General features: G+C 32.3%; 1 protein-coding gene across 3 annotated transcripts in view; it reads right to left on the bottom strand.

Annotated features, from left to right (window-relative positions):
* Positions 1 to 2347: 2347 nt before the first annotated feature.
* Positions 2348 to 17897, bottom strand: part of LOC124364509 (serine/threonine-protein phosphatase 1 regulatory subunit 10-like) — a 70024-nt gene continuing 54474 nt past the window's right edge. For 2 of the 3 annotated variants that reach the window (XM_046820050.1, XM_046820051.1), the window contains exons 6-13: positions 8031 to 8239; positions 7540 to 7651; positions 6737 to 6904; positions 6430 to 6513; positions 6040 to 6199; positions 5452 to 5788; positions 4542 to 4974; positions 2348 to 3036 (exon numbers count right to left, since the gene is read on the bottom strand). In XM_046820050.1, the coding sequence (XP_046676006.1) occupies positions 2924 to 3036; positions 4542 to 4974; positions 5452 to 5788; positions 6040 to 6199; positions 6430 to 6513; positions 6737 to 6904; positions 7540 to 7651; positions 8031 to 8239 (1616 nt within the window). In that variant the 3' untranslated portion in view covers positions 2348 to 2923. The remainder of the gene's footprint in view (positions 3037 to 4541; positions 4975 to 5451; positions 5789 to 6039; positions 6200 to 6429; positions 6514 to 6736; positions 6905 to 7539; positions 7652 to 8030; positions 8240 to 17897) is intronic. The other variant, XM_046820052.1, reaches the window with a different exon arrangement.

The following is a 17897-nucleotide window of genomic DNA, read 5'->3' as shown; positions in this document are numbered from 1 at the left end:
AATTTGCTCTTTCATCCAAAACTAACTTGTAGTTAAATAAATTTACTTTTTTTATCTAGAACTTTTTATTACATGGCAAGGCTTTAGCCTTTGCTCCCCCTCTCTCAGTGGCCCCGGGCATGGCTGAGATATGCCCCCACCTACTCTCCTCATGAAACCTTGACAAGAGGTGGTCCTTATCCTCAACCTTACCCATCATGAAGCAAGTGCAAAAGTCCTTTTTTGGACTAAGTGCAATGGGGGGTTTCCTCAGCATCTTGTCCTAAGAAACAAAAAATTGACTGTGGTGTTATTTATTGCAGGGATTGCAGCTTATTCTACAGCTGATCTTCAATTTTACAAAAACCTATAAACTCAGTTTTCTCAACTTTTGTTAGCTGAAGATGGTGAAAATGGTAATAATGAAATATCAGTGTACAATTATTTACCTTTATTGTTGTAGTTGTTGTAAATGACGAATCTAAGCACTCCACATTTTCACGAATAAACATAGTTATCTGCTTTATCCCGTGCGGCGGACCCACAGTTATCTGGACATGGACGGGCATCGTAACGTTACCGGGCGTTATACTTTTTCATGAGTGACTCCGAGCCGCAACCTAATTTAAGACGTTGTCACGTCAATACATAGTATTTTCCTCACATTTGTTCAGTAAATTTTGCAGTGTTCCTAATTTAGAGATACAGCATTCAAAAAATCTTTAGTTCAGTTCAGGACCAGTTAACTTAAATATGGTTACAGAGGAAGATTCATAACTTCTTCTTTGGTTAAGGCTGCTAGTTGGGTACCACACCGAAAGGAGAGCTAGTCTTGTTACTCTGTTTCTGATTGGCTAAGAATACTATAATACCGATATATTATACTGCAGGATTAATATTAAAATATCAGCTTTAAAAATAAATTCAAGTGGTTATTCTTTATAGTTCTTGTTGTTGAGTTATAACTTTAAGTAAGATTTATACACATCGCCATGTTTATTCATGTTTAATTTAATGTACTGCAAACTTTGTTTATGATATACTCACAATGTTCTTGGTTCTATTAACTTTTTAACAGCTGTTATGATTTGATATTGTATATTTATTTATAAGGTAGTACAGTTTAAAACAATTGCTCAACTGGACTGAAATGTTTGTAAACCAAGATAGACAGAATTATTACTTATTTTTGGTTACTATAATATGGTATGATTAAATTTGAAATTTCGTTATTTGGTAACAGTATGCCACTTAGGGATGACGTGTTAAGTTAAGGTTACAAAAACATTTTAGAATAATTTTTATTTGTTATATAATAACCAGTCATTAGTATATCAAAATCAATTGGCCAATAGCATTTTTATCATTCCTTCACATACAAAATTAGTTAAAGAAATATATTAAAATCCATTTTATTTCGACCCTGAAACTGGCATTCATTTTAGCCATAACTGGCACAGCATTTTGACCATTTGTGCAGAGTTTAAAAAATTTATGGCAAAATCAATTACTAAGCAAAATATTATGTGTATCGTTTTATTCAGAATAAAATAAACTGTCTTACAAAAAATAATAAAAATAGTTTACCTTTACATTCCAAGATGTTTGGTGTTCGAAGTTGAAATCTTTATTTTCTAAGAAGTTTTTTTTATTTATTACATTCTATAGGAATCATATTCAAAATATCTTTGATTTTATGCTGATAAAGATAATCTCTACTTATAAGACTATGCTCAGAAACGAAATTTAAAAAAAACAAAGCCAAACTGTTTGTTCACAAGACACGTGAAAATATGTCTATTCCTCATCATCTTTATCAGCATGGGCTCTATTCTGTCCCGTCCCATTCTGTCGGAGATATCACTACCATTGAATAATAAATCACAGATGTCACTATAAGGTAAATCACAATCCATTTTCAATCACCATACAGAACAGAATGTAGTGACTCATCTCATAAAAAGCAACACTGTCAAGATTGCATAATACATCAGACACTTTCAGATTTTAATGACCAGAACAATATAATAAAGTAAGTACTCAAAAAGAAAGTTGCTGATTACAATAATATAACTTTTATTACAATTTGAACAAAGATTATTCAAAAAATGACATAATTAGCAGATGATGTTTAATATATTGCAAATTACAACTGTGCTAGTTCACAACAGGTAAAATGTGTTATAAAGTACAACTTGCCAGTTCCAGGGTTAACAGATACATTATTGCACTGTGTGGTAGTTCTCATCACCAAACAAAAATTCAGAATGACATAAAAATGTCTATGTCTAATTTATCAAATGTAATATATGTTCTAGAAATAAATGGTTGACCATCATGACAAAAATGAAAATAAAGTCACACACAATAATAAAATATTATTTTATTAACATAAAAAATTGTGTACAACACGAATATTTGACACAACAAAATCACAAATCCATATCTCTAACAAGCAAGTACTTTAATTATGTATAAAAGCTGTACAATGTACATGGTACACATGCTCATATTTACACAACGCATTTAAAACAATGCAACGTAATATTTTAATATAAATTTCACAGCCTTTTATTATTTAACATTTTAAGGGCTTTTATTTACAAATATATCTTAAAAGGATATAAAACTATTTTATTGTTAAGGAAAACTAAAAATAATATAAAACATTATGTTAATTTGGTAAAGTTCTTTACAAAACTTGTCACTTTACAATAATTGAACTGAACTTAGTTCTCTCTGAGTAACCTCTCAAATCTAACAGTACCACCAGCATACCACATACAGCACTCTACGGACTGAGTGGTAATGGATATGAAGTAAAAATATACAATAAAACTGTTCTTTAATTATGTACAACAAAAATATTCTGTTAAATTCTTATTTACAAAGAAATAATTGCAAAATCTTCAATAAATAATCTTCTTAATAAGTAACAAAATGCCTATCTGGGATGCCGGAACCTACAATTGTTGTTTCGACAGAACCCACGTTTCAGGAAGTTGTTACATATTGCTGTGCGATTGTTGCCGCCTCCTCCACCTCCCCAGTTGTCAGCTGTAACATGTGATAATAATGTGTTACTGACATATCATACATTCAGCTTTATGACCAAAATTAATTACCTTTCATAAAATATCTGTAAACAAATTTATAATAAACAAAAACCTAATGGTGATGATAAATATCTTTGATTATTTTCATATTTACAATTATATTAACAATTTAAAAAAAATACAATTTCAAAGTGATTTCTATTTTAAATAATTGAAAGAATGATTAGTGAATTTGAAATAAAAATTCCTCTTTTACTATATCAACTATATTATGTTAGCGTTAATGATAACTAACTGTCAATGTCATTACACAATATGATTCAAATACAGAGAAAAAATCATGCATAGTAGACATGTGCGAGTGTTAATTTTCAAGTCAACCCTAGTATATGAAAGTTAAAAGTATATTATTCAACTAATTAACAATCAAAATTAAGATATTTATTAACCAGATTTACTTTGGTAATCTCAATATTCTAATATTCCTGAGATTATATCGTAAGTTTTTTTTTCAGTACCAATTTCAGTTTTTAATTTGTGTTGTAGGAATTTGTTAAATTGATTTATGTTTCTTGTAACTGTTGGTGTTGTTTTGAGGTTGAGTGGTAGAGAGGACTCATCAATCCTAACTCTGTCTCTGAAATTAAAGATCATTTTTATTGTTTTCACAATAAAAGAAACTAAATTTATCAATTTTAGTTAATTTTAGTTTTTTGTTAATTTTATCAAAACTTTGATTTTAGTTTGACTAGAGTCCTGTGATTATGATTTTAAATTTTAAGTGTTAAATGATATATTAACACCTCACTGCAACTCTAATGCCTTTGTTACTGAAAACATGTAAAACTACTGTATTCTAACCGTGTAAGTATATATATATATATATAGTTCACACTTTTCTGCTGCTCTATTTAGTGATTATGACCATGACACATTAACATGACTGTCGGAGTCAATGCTTAAAAGAATATTTAAATATTATTTAACAGTTTAAATTGATCAGCAAGGCACATAAACATCAATTTTAAAATGAATTAGTATCACCTATAGCTGTCATGAGGAATAAATGAATGAATCAAAAGTTGCCTATATAATATTTTGACAAAATTAATGTAAAGCCGTTTATAAGAAGGACATAGATACATTCTAATTGATAAACATCTACAATACATTTATGCCACAAAGTCGCTTGAATTAATAGTGTACAAATGTAGATTTCTTCAAAACGACAAATAAAACTACATTGGGAACATTGCATTTCTTCACCATTCCTCAGAATTAAATTTGACAGGAAAATGTTTGTTGCAACTACACTGTATTATTTTGTCCCTTGCTCACTAGTTGTATGGGTATTGGGACTGGTTTGATTTCCTAGCATTGACATTTGGGTTAACAGTATTTCTCGCACACCTCTTGAACCTAAGCTTACCATGCTGATGCCTTGCAGCCCACCACCGTCATCAAATCTACTGTCACCAGAAGGAAAAAAAGCTGTGTGTAACTTACAGTACTTACGATTCCGGTTGTTACGACCTCCGCGCCAACTGTTGTTGTTGCCCTGGTACCGGCCAGAACCCGGGTTGTGAGGAAGTTGCTCGTTATCGTACCAGCTGCCACCTGCAGAGTTTTGCCAGTTGCCACCTGAGCCCTGGAAGTTGCCACCCTGAGGACCTTGGGGTATAGGGGGAGGAGGTGGAGGGTTGAACATCTGATGGGGTGGCGATGGTCCCATTGGTGGAAAGCCTCCTCCTCCAAAGTGAGCCATTTCCTCCGGAGAAGGATTAGGTCCTGGCATGCCCATGGGGAAGGGCATATCTGGTGTGACCCCTGGTGGGAGCATCATGGGTCCTGGCCCCATTGGCTGCATACCAGGTGGCGGCATCATGCCTTGTGGGGGGAACATTTCTGGAGGCATCGGTACCACCTTTCCATCTGCACCCTGAAAATATAAATTTAGTTAGGATTTAAAAGAAAACAACAATACATACAAAATGCAAATATACATAATTTTGTTCTCATTAACTCATGTAATACCAACAATAAGTTATGTATTATGAAAATAGATCAATAAATGATTAAATGAGGTACAAGTGTTAAGACCAATCATCACTTTTGTACTGTAAATAGAACTGAAATACCATGTTTTAAGTCCCTGGTACTGGTACTATATACAGCTCTTACTGGAGCAGTAGTTAGTGTATTTAGCACAACGTTTCTTGATTTTATAAATGTTTTGCATGTTAAACCTTACGTTTAGATTTTTTACCAGAAGAAGAAAGCAAAAAACAATACTCAAACTTTAGCGTTTCAGTTATTTATGGTTACACTTAAAATGGTACATGCTCAAAACATCCTTCATATATTTAATGGTTGTCCATTGTTAATATGACATGTAAAATAAAGTGAATAGACATACCCTCCAACAATCTCCAGCTGCAGCCATAGGCATGCCTGGTGGTGCAGGGCCTGGCATGAAGGGACCCATGGGTGGGAAGGGACCTGGGGGGAAGGGTGCTGGTCCAGGACCAGGAGGACCAGGAGCTGGCCCGGTAGGGAAGGCTGGAGGAGCCTGAGCCTGTACGGGGGGAGGTGGAGGGGTTGGGGTGGGGGGTTGACCCTTTGGCTCTGGCCATGGCGTGCTGGTGAAATCGTTGATGGAATCAGTGGTGCCTGTGATGTCATCCAGTGGAATTATGGCAGGGTCAGTTGTGGCATGGATCTCCAAGTCCGGTTCAGCTGCTGAGTCTGGAATGCTGCAAGAAAAATCAGATTATACAACCAAAATTCAATAAATCGAGTTGTGATTAGTTGTTATTTTTCAAAAACATACAGCTGAACCAATAATAAAACATATCTGTGTATCTTTTTCTTTTTCTTCCTCATTATCTACTATATTATCTCAAGAGTAAAATTCATCTTGCACTAATTATTTTTTCATAGACAGATATTCCTGTTAAAAAAATAAATTCATGTCTTAGAACTTATAACCAATAACTCTACTTACGTCCTTTTATTGAAGTATATTGCTGCAGGTACTGTCTTTTCCCTTGCGTACTGGATGTCCTTCTCCTGACTATTCTTGCCAGGTGCGACAACTGGTGCGGCGATGTCGATAGGTATTAGGGCCTTCCACCGTGTCCGCTCCTCCATGATGTCGTCCACAGCTGTGAACAATAGACACGGTCATATTTGCAATAAGTACGATTCAAAACCAGAACTTGATTATACCATTGTTTTTCTACAGATGCAAAATCAAAGGAAAAAACTTATTACAAACCAATGTAAATTTAAAATAAGTTGCATTTAATTAACTTGTTCTGATATTATTTTTGACAACGGATTTAAAGTATATCCACCATAACTGAAATCATATTGCATAAAACAAAATTCTTACCTAGTTTTCTTGCAATTTGAAGATTTTCTCTTTCGTGCTCCCTTTCCATATTTTTCATGTCAGCAAAATTCTTTGTAACGTTCACTGAAAACAGAATTATTGATAAGCAAATTATTGATTGTTTAAACTAAAAACCATGAATATTGTTCATGGACATGTAACATTGAATTCAGAATTGTTATCTCATAAGTAGCAAAAATATATTCATTTGAGAGCAAGTAAAACATAACAAAAGAGAAATAAAAATGTTAAATAACTCCAGAGAAAATACATGTAACTAAATGTTAAACTATAGAAAATAGCTAACCTCTTTCAGTCTCATCCAGTTCAAAGTATTTTATGCACTCCAGTGCGTCTTCCTTCCAAGAAACTGATTTTTTCTGCCGCCTAGACTTAAGATGCACCAGCACTCCCTTCACAGGACCATTTCCACCTTCTGTTTTGATTGATGCCTTGTCATCCTCTGAAGACATTGCTGCAATGGAAAAAAAAGGTTAACACTTATCTAACAGTAACAATGATTAAAATTGAAGGCGTTACAGTTTCTTTAGCAGGTGACACAATTGATTGTTTTCCTGGTAATCACTTAACATAAAAGGATTAATTGAAAATAGTATTTGATGTATTAGCAATGGAAACACTGAACAATTTTGAGTAAGTACTTAGTATTTGTCCTATTAAAAAAAAAATATTTTGGCTTCAATCAATTTGAGCTGACACTGCTAATTATAATTTTTTATAAATAAATTTGTAGTAATATAATAGTGATTTATTAACATTTGAATATCGTTTTAAAATACACATTTTAAAAATTATAGCCAACAGTAAGGGCTCCTGAAACCGCCATTATTTTACAAAATATTAAAATATTCTAATTCACCTTCAAGTTGTAAGTTAGCTAATATAATAATATTACCAAAAGTAATGGATCCTACATACATAAATATTTTTCTCCAAAAGAATATTTCGATGTACTCAAGCATGTAAATAAACATAATATTCTTCAATTTTTGGGTGATGAACCAAATATCTACTAATTTCACAGATGATTTATTTGAAAACTCAAATAATTTAGTTTATAACCCATCAACTCGAACACAAGGCACTTACATTTCTGATCATCACCAAGGTCATCTGCACTAGGATCTCCAGATTCAGAGTCCTCCATCTTAATGTCAGCCTTATCCTCTTCTGTCGACGTGTCCAGAGTATCCTGATAGAACTGCAACAACAACACTAATATGAAGTTCTATAACACAGATTTTTGAGAATATTATAATTTTGTCCACTTATACTACCTCATTTTTAACGATTCATTTAAAAAATATATTGGATTCATTTTCAACACTTAATTTGTTTTAAATTATTGGACATCAGCACTACAAGACAAAGGTAATATAGAATTCTCTGTAATAAAAAGTAAATATTCTCTGCACCTAATACTTTATTTATGTATACTAAATTTTCATACAATTACTGAACGGTTATTACAACAGTTAAATAGTGAAACAAAGATTCAGAGAAAATAAATACACTAAATAAAAAGCATAGTATCAAAAAGGAAAATGTGAACTGATGATATAATGATGTGTGCTAAATACCTTGAAAGTTGGTTTAACGGAGGAGGGAGAAGTGTCTTCGGCTTTTGGGGAATGGCTGGGGCTGTTGTTTCCTCCTGCCTCCTTCTTTGGATCTGAAGGGCCAGAATCCTTACTTGTGCTTGCCCGACGTTTACGTTTGCGGGGTTCCTTCATTGTGTTGGCGGCCAACATGGCGTCCATGAACACATCACTCTCCTGCAGGAACATTGCTGGAAAGGGAATATTTTGTTAGGAAATACAGAATTACTAAGGAATTACGTGGTGAAGAAATATTATTCCATGCATTTCATTAGATTATCCTGAAACATAACATTAATAATAATGACTGTAGAAAACTGCAGAAGACATCTGGAACATGTAGATGACACCAATATCATCTAATATCTGGAAAAACAACAACAATTTGTTATGGATTGGGAGGGAGGACAGGGAATTTTACTCTGCTTTACATGAAACACCCGATATAGGACACGTAATTATCCACATTCATTATCCTTAAAATTTTTTCTTATTAGTAAAAATAAAATGTGTTAAATAAATTAAATGAATAAATAACACTTACCTTAATTACAATATTTTCTGAAGAATAACTTACTGTAAAAAAAACTATGGTTAGTCAAAATAAGAATATAAATTAAACTTTTCTATCCTATTTATAACCATTATAGCACCTCAATACAAGATAGTAAAGTATTTTATTATTTTAAATATAGCTTAATATGCAACAGGGCTTTTGAAGCTTTACAAACAAGTGGCCATATGTGTGTAGATTAAATTTGAAGGACTCATATTTAGAAGAAAACCACTTTGCTACTCACAAATTTGTTTCAGTTCTAACTTCTACCTTATTAGCCTAATTCACAAATGCTTTCAATAAAGTACCATAAGGACGTTTTCAAGGTAGGAGTAAATTAGCACCTTCATTCTGCCATAGATTAAAATCACATTTTTGAATGCAACTACAGTACATTCTTATCTACTTTCAGATAACAGATGTCAGTTCATGGACTTCACCTGAGTCATCTATATATCCAAAATGGACATGGTCATTGATAACTAATTCTTGCTCCGTTGACATGACAACTGTAAAACTTATCCATCTGATAACCATAAACACATATATTACCTACCAAAATGTTGGTGATATTTAGATATATAGTGGTCTTGATTTCCATGCCCTTTCAATATTTATGAGTAAGCCAAACTCTTGACTCCATTTCATAGTTTTTAAATTGTTGACTTATCACTCCAATCCCCATCATAAATTTGTCTTCTTACATTTGACACAAGGTGTAAAGCTAAACTTTGTATAATGTACTTTAGAAATATCTACTTAATTTTTGGAGTAAATTAAACTGTTAATAAATGTGTTAAAATCTTGGTAATTTGTAGATTAATAAATATACAAATGTAATTTGTACTCATACATGCTTGGAGTAGTGTTGCAAAAGAAAATCTATATGTAGTTACCAGCTGAGTTCCAGAGTTCTCAAAAAAGTAGGTTTTGCTAAAATATCAACCTGTATAAGTATTAACCAAATTTGACATGCTAGTATTTATGCTAGTTATTTATTAATGAAAACACAAAAATTTATCCAGAAAATCTATAATTTTCTAAAATTTGATCAAATTTTCTATTGAAATATTGTTATTTGTAGCCCAAAGTATTCTTATTATAATAAATAGCACAAACTAATATGTTGAATGCTGTTGCAAAATTAGCATTTATAAATATTACCAGGAAACCTTTATTTAAAAGTAAAAAAAAATTGTAAACATTGCATAATGTTACATCCATTGATATTAATAATGTTTGCTTCTTCCTAAAATAATCTAGCATTTTTGGTAAAAGGAAGATTTGAAAAGTTTTGTAGATACTAATAAAATTGTCACCACCTGTAGCCACTTAAATTTTTAAAGATGGAATAAACTATATCTGGATAAACATGTGCAATATACAACGAGAGGTATCTAAAGTTTCTTCTTAAACTGGCTGGCTAAAAAGGTTTCTTTTAATACGAGCTTCATAATTTGAGAATAAAGAAAAATAATGTCCATTGGTTTTATTGAGTGTGTTAAAATTTCAACTGATAAAATACAGTGAGTAGCCAATGTAAAGTTTGGAAATTAGGCTAGGATGTATCTCTATGTTGATATAATTGGGTCACTTAAATTAACCCTTTAAGTGAGGAGCCCTTTAGCATAATGAATAAAACCCTGTTACTTTAATAATGACATGTAATCGGTAAAAGATTCTTATCAAAATTTGACTATTAGCTATGCCTGATAGAAGAGACTATTCTCATAAAAAAAAAAAAAACAAAACAGTCTTAACTTCTTAATCAATTGACACAAACTGCTTAAACTGGTCATTGACAAAGGCTGTCTAAAGACAAATAATATTAAATCAAAATAACCTATAAGCGAAAAAGTTTTTGTATTATTGAGTATGATGGGTAAATAGGTGTGATATTACTGCTAATAATTGTTTTTTGCTAAAATTTTAAACATATTTAAATCTGTGTATATTAAATTCATTTTTCTGATTTCTAACTGGCATTTACTGAGCAGGTGGAAAATCCCAAGCAGTTTTTAGTAACGAGTGAACTATTTTTTCAGGTGTTATGTTAAACTTATTGGTGGCCATCTTTGGTTTTTAACCTCATAAGAACAATGTTTAACCTCAAACACTTTTAAGGCCTAGATTTACAGGAGATGTAGCACTTATAAAATATAACTAATATGCATAGAAATAAATGCATTTATAGTTATTTTAATATTTTTATCTGTTATTCTGGAAAACAATACCGGTTTTTGTATTTCATTGTTTAAATACCGTCTTTGAAAAGTATAAACTTAAAAAATAAAACAATGCTTGGATGTATACTAATAACTTTAATATGAGACAATCCTGTTGACAAAACAGCCGAAAAAGAGAGTGTGAGATTTGAGGTCAAGCACTGCTCTTATGGGGTCAAACTCAAGGTTTTTTCACAACAGCCAGCTCACTTGTAATTTTTGCAATTTATGTGGGATTGTACAATAACCTTCACTTCTTTCCTTTTTAGTATCACCTCTTCGAGCCTTTTATAATCAATCCCTATAATCTATCACTTTATCCCATATTAATTCTCTTCTTTTAAAAGTTTTAAATTTTTTGAGAAATGGTTACACCATTAGACTTAGAATAGTGATGGGAGAATCGAATACAGAATCGAATAGTATTCGAATACAGAATCGAATAGTATTCGAATACAGACAGAGTATTCACATATTCGAATACATCAAAATGAATTCGAATACTTTTGAAATGAATACAATTTCTCTCGAAGAATTGAATTCAAACCTGGAGTATTCGTTTATTCTAACAAATAGTATTAAAATAAAATATTCAAGAGCTGTATTCGTATTCATATGAGATTTAAAATGAATACATATATGGAGACTGAAAAGAATAATTTAGGGGAGATTGATAATTTGAAAAAATAATTACAAATTTTAATACTTGAAAAATGTATAATTATTAAATTAAAGAACACATATTATTTAAAAGTTACAGTTGTAAGCAATAAAGACAAATATGAATGTTTATATTATATTGTTGTGTAAAAACAAAATATTATTGAGGTTTTCTGGCTTCAGTCTATTTCTACGGTCATTAGTGACAAGACAAGCTGCGGAAAATAGTCTTTCAGACGGAACTGACGTAGCTGGTTAACAAAAATATTTCTTCTGAAGTTCGTATATCATGGGTATGACTTGTTTATACGAGGCACAAAAAGCAAATCGAATACAGGGGTGAATTCGTGACAAACAAGTGAAATAACCGAGGAACAATGGATTGTGGGAAAGAAATAAGACAGGTCCAGAGACATGTCTGTTAGAAACGCTCAGCTGAGCAAAAGTATTCGAATACAGGGGTGAATTTGAATTCACTGTATTCGATTCTCCCATCACTAACTTAGAATGCTGTATGCAGGTTGGCTTTTTTCTTTCCGAGATTATTTTCAAGAAATATATATTATGAGAATGTTCTTAACAATAATTCACTTTTCTATTACATTTATGAATATCTTCTAGAACTGTAGGTATTTTTTATTTTTTCCTCCAACACTATAAAAATTTCAGAATATTTTCCAAAATTATATTTAAAATGTGTATTTAAAACCTAGCATCATCTTCTCTAGTCCCCGACCCCTTAAAAACTGTTATTTGACTTCCGAGAAAATGTGCGCAAAAATAGTCAATATAAATGCTTTTGCCACTCAGATTTAATCGATAACAAGCTTTAGATTTAACCTAGGATTGTTAAAAAAATTCTTTTTAATGATTTAAAATAGTTAATAGGTATATTTTGAACATATTATCTCTTTAAGAAAACAAAGTGTTAACTTGTCTGGAGACATGATTGATGTCTTAAAATTACGACATGTGATACATTGCGCTTTCTTTACAAAGCTCACAAAAACTTGTTAACAATAATCAAAGATTAAATTTAAACTCTGAAAAGTTGTTAGATATCTACAGTTTGATAAAAATACATGAAGAATGACAAAATACTTGGCATTTATACTAGCAGCGTTGCAGGAAACAAATTTTCCCTATAGCAAACTGCTGCTTGTAGAATATAGGTACCAATTCTTGGAATCTTTTGCGTCTACCCCTAATATAACATTTTTCCCCTTTGCTGAACAGTTTAAAATGATTACATCAACACACTTTTACTATTATGTATTGTATTAAACAGAGTACTCTAATTTCAAAAGTATGTCATAAAATAATGTGTTTTTCAGTGATATGCCTTAAAGGTCTACATCATGTGACCTGACTTTTTGTAGTTTTTTTTTCGTGATCAATATCACAAGAGTAAGAATAAAAATCTTCGATAATCACAATTTGATCCCTACTTATGAATTTTCTCTCAGTTCAACAAGACCTTCAAAATATGAAGTCACAAAATAGACACTACGTAGTAATTACTATCAACTTTGATTTAGAAAGCCAATACAGATTGTTCAGAAATATTTCTCATTAACATCATCAAACTCTCATATTACGAGATTCAAGTAGCATGTTATACATAATGTGTCTGTGTTGTGCAATCTACGGTTTGCAATTCTCCAAGCAGCTCAGGTATTCGCTTCAACTTTTTGAGTTGTTAATTTTCTTGACTTTGGCAAGTTCATTACCAAATATTCATTTATGTTTTCTTAATTTAGGTATTAAGCCTTTGTATGCCTAAAGAAAAGAATAGGTTCCTGTCCTCAAAAACATTGAGGATATATAACGACGAACTAAATGGAATGGACATTGGTGAATTTCATTCCTCTAAACACAAGCTGATCGTACTCTAAATCTCTCATCAAGTCCTCCACAGGTATACTAACAAGCTTCTATTTATGCACCACTTACATAGGTAGAGGGGACCCTAGTTATTTATACCAAATCACCATTTCAATTTAAAGGTTACGTTAGCCGATTTAGAACTCAATTTTGATTTAATTTTTGTATTTATACGTATACCAAAATGCACTTATATAATGTATATTTTACTATACACTTTCTGTTGTAGTAAATAAAAAGTAAATTTATTACGTGTTCAATATTCAAGATCCCTTGAAAGGTATTGTTGCAATTAGCTCACAGCGTGTGTGTGCTCTCGCATTGAAAAATCAAAAAATAGTAAATCGTTCATAGGACATGTAGATATGGCACGAAAAAACTATGTTGCTGAAAATATTTACCAAGAAAAACTATATATATACCAGGTGAGTTTTTTAAAGTGATCCAATAGCTAACTTTTTAATTACACGACTTAGCACCACACTTTAAATTTGGAACTCATCATCAGTTTGAAAAAATCCGAAAACTTCCAGTCCACCTAGCTCCTGAACCATTAGAGATATTGAAAAACTCTCAAAAGCAAAAATGTCTTATTTAGTAGAGTAGAATCTAAAAACAACATAAAATACAGGGTGTTGCATAAAAGATTTTAAAGTTGGCCGCCATATTGGAAAATGGCGGCCTTCTTCAAAAAATTTGAAAGTGTATTCCTGAGTGAAACTTAAAATTGAGCAAGTTCGAAATTTAAAGTATGGTGCTAAGTTGTGTAATTAAAAATTAGCTATTGGATCACTTTAAAAAACTCACCCGGTATATATACAGGGTGATTCATGAAGTTCTCCCCCCACTTCTACAGCACATTGTACTAGTAAAAATAATGAAAAAATGTTATATAAACATAGGTCCGAAAACGCTTCGTTAGCGAGTTACAGCTAGCAAAAGATTTCGCCTGAATTCCTGGGTAAAGAGTAAAATAAAGCCATACTGAACTTTTGGAAAGGTTAATTATGTAAGAAATATCATGGATTCTTATGTATTTTTACCCGATAAAGCTAATAAAATAGGTTTCAGAACTGTACCTGTAGTAGTTTTTGAGGGATTCAGGGTTAAATGCAAAAAATTGGGGCACGAAACAATGTTTTTTTAAGTTTGATGTACAATAACTTTGTTAAATTGGTAATAAATACATAAAATAAACAAACATTAATTGTAGAGAATGTAATTGTGATAAAATTGATATAATCAAAGTCTAAAATAAAACAGAAATAAGTACCAAAAAATCTATTTTATTCAGTATAATACATTACTAGCTGTAAAGAAATACCGTACGGTATTTAGTTAAAATAAAACAAAAACTAAATGTTTGTTCCTTAATGATGAGATAAATTGAGAAAACAAGATTAACTGTTAAATAAATTTGTTTGTAAATAAAAATATCATGTTTTATTACGTTGTATTTTTTTTATAAAAATGTACATCTAATGTTCGAAAATAAATGAAGCAAACATTTTCCAATTATTGTTTACTAATCATCGAAATGCAGTTTTTTGTTTTATTAATTTCTAAGTTGGTAACGCACGAATAACAGCTTATCAACAATGGTATTCTGTACTGTTACGTTAGAACTGCGTATTAGTGGTGTTTTGCAAGCTACAGCACGAGATCGGGTTCTGTGAATCGTGTTATTAAATGCAATTTTTCTGTGAGTTATAATTCGATTGTTTATTCAGCGAAAAAATGCCTTACTTATTTACATCAGAGGAATACGCTGATATGGTTTTTATTTTGGGTTACTGTAATGGTAATGCTAGAGCTGCTGTAGAAGAATATGAACTACGTTACCCTAATAGGAGGATTCCAGATACCAAAACAATTTCAGGAACTTTTCGTACTCTTCGGGAAACAGGATCACTACCAAGTACTAGAACCAATTATGAACGAGCTGTCCAACTTGATGATGATATTGTTATTAATGCTGTTCATCGCAGTCCAGGTGTAAGTACACGACGTATTTCTAGGCTGATAGGAGTTTCGCAGTCAACGGTGTGGAGGTCACTTAATCGAAACAAATTTTATCCGTTTCATAAACAAAAGGTTCAACATCTACAGCTAGGGGATGGTCCGCTTCGCTTGGAGTTTTGCAACTTTTTGAATATTAATAATCAACTCTACAAGCGTATTTTGTTTACGGATGAGGCACAATTCACTCGGGATGGTGTCAATAACTTGCACAATGAACACTCATGGGCAGAAGAAAATCCACATGAGGTAGTGGAACAGAACTTTCAACACCGATTTAGCGTCAATGTCTGGTGTAGCCTTTTGCAAAATCAGCTGATTGGACCTTTCATATTATCTGGACGCCTAAATGCTGAGTTCTATTTGCATTTACTTCAAGAAGAGTTGCCGCAGCTGTTAGAGAATGTTCCTTTACATCTCAGACAAAATTTGTACTTCCAGCACGACGGAACACCTCCCCACTTTTCACGTGCCGTTTCTGCTTACTTAAATCATCAATTTCCTTGACACTGGATTGGTCGTGGAGGGCCTTGGCCACCAAGATCACCAGATCTATCTCCATTGGATTATTGCATCTGGGGATGGATGAAAGACATTGTATACAAGACAAAAGTGAATTCTCGTGATGAATTAATTGCCCGTATTATGGATTCGGCTGTGCAGATACAGGGAAGTCCTGAAAAATTAAGAAACGCAACAAAAGCAATACACAAACAGTGCTGCAAAATGTATTAATAATGATGGCCTCATTTTCGAACATCTATTATAAAAAGGTGCGTACGGTTGGCCCAACCTGATTAATTTTGCTTAAAACTAGTAATGTATTATACTGAATAAAATCGATTTTTTGGTACTTATTTATGTTTTATTTTAGACTTTGATTATATCAATTTTCTCAAATATAAATTCTCTACAAATAATGTTTGTTGATTTTATGTATTTATTACCAATTTAACAAAGTTATTGTACATCAAACTTAAAAAACATTGTTTCGTGCCCCCATTTTTTGCATTTAACCCTGAATCCCTCAAAAACTACTACAGGTACAGTTCTGAAACCTATTTTATAAGCTTTATCAGGTAAACATACATAAGAATCTACGATATTTCTTACTTATTTAACCTTTCCAAAAGTTCAGTATGGCTTTATTTTACTCTTTACCCAGGAATTCAGGCGAAATCTTTCGCTAGCTGTAACTCGCTAACGAAGCGTTTTCGGACCCATGTTTATATAACATTTTTTCATTATTTTTACTAGTACAATGTGCTGTAGAAGTGGGGGGAGAACTTCATGAATCACCCTGTATAATATATAAAACCTCCCCTTCTTCCAATGTCACATGACCAAGATAGTGCATGTTATCCCTCCTTACGAGACCTTTATAGGGGACAACCCTTCAGCCCTTACCCCAAACTTACCCATCCTGAATATTTGTCACTGCTGAAGTAGCACAAAGGTCCTTTTAGGACCAAGTGCAATGAGGTCAACTTTTTGTTCTAAATAAACATACCATAACCATGGCTCACCTATCTAGGATACCTACTATTAAACTTTAATGGGCAACTAAAAAATTTGGATTTATTTTGAGCTCTTGGGACTTTCAAATTATGTTTGTTACATCCATTACAACTATCCATCTCAATATGTTTTCTTTTTAAAAGATAGATGTGTATCTATAACACTGCCTGGGAGCATCCTCATTATATTTACAAAATAAACTGTTACTATAGTATTTAATAATAAGAGGCCTCTCGTAATGACACTCTAGTTATCATTACAGGGATCTCAAACTGTTTTGTTTTGTTTCGTTAACTACAGTAGACCACCAGCTTTCAGCTTTGCGCATACGCCCTCCAAACTCCTGTTGTGACAAACTTACTCATTGTCAAGGCTCAGTACTTTCTGCATGATTAGATTCACTTTGGTAATGCATTCAGACTCACGATCTTTTGTGCCGGGTACAACCATCGGCTCGGTTGAGACTGAGTATCTCAATCGTACATGATATTCTTTTACAGTTGAGATCGGCATGTCATAAATATGTAATGTCTATCTAATTTTTTTCATTCTGTTAAACATGGTCAGTTCCAATATGCTTAAATACGTCATAACGAATATGAGTAACATTCATTCAATATGAATAACAGTAGAGAACTGTTAGTATGTGAAAGAAAAATGACAGATCAAAGTATAGTTGTATCTGTCACTGGAGAGGTCCAAGTTTTACTGCCTCAACAGCACTGGTATGATCTGCTTCCCCAGGTTGGGATTCTGTTCACTTCATCCAAATTTGAGTCAACTTAGGACTTTTATAATCTAATGGTCTATGAGAAGATATGTCCCCCACAGCTAAAATCTGATGCATCTTGATACATTCTTATTTGTGCACTATCTAGTGGTGGTAAACAAAAAACTACTACTAGTGCACAGTCCTCATATGGATGAAAGGTCTATTCTCTGGTAAAGTCAAAGCTTAGGATCATAACATTTGCTTTAGATTAGATA

The sequence above is a fragment of the Homalodisca vitripennis genome, chromosome 6 (genome assembly GCF_021130785.1).
Source record: "Homalodisca vitripennis isolate AUS2020 chromosome 6, UT_GWSS_2.1, whole genome shotgun sequence".
NCBI classification, from domain to species: Eukaryota; Metazoa; Arthropoda; class Insecta; order Hemiptera; family Cicadellidae; genus Homalodisca; species Homalodisca vitripennis.
The sequence above is the reverse complement of the archived record's forward strand: the minus strand, read 5'-3'. Positions and strand labels throughout refer to the sequence as shown.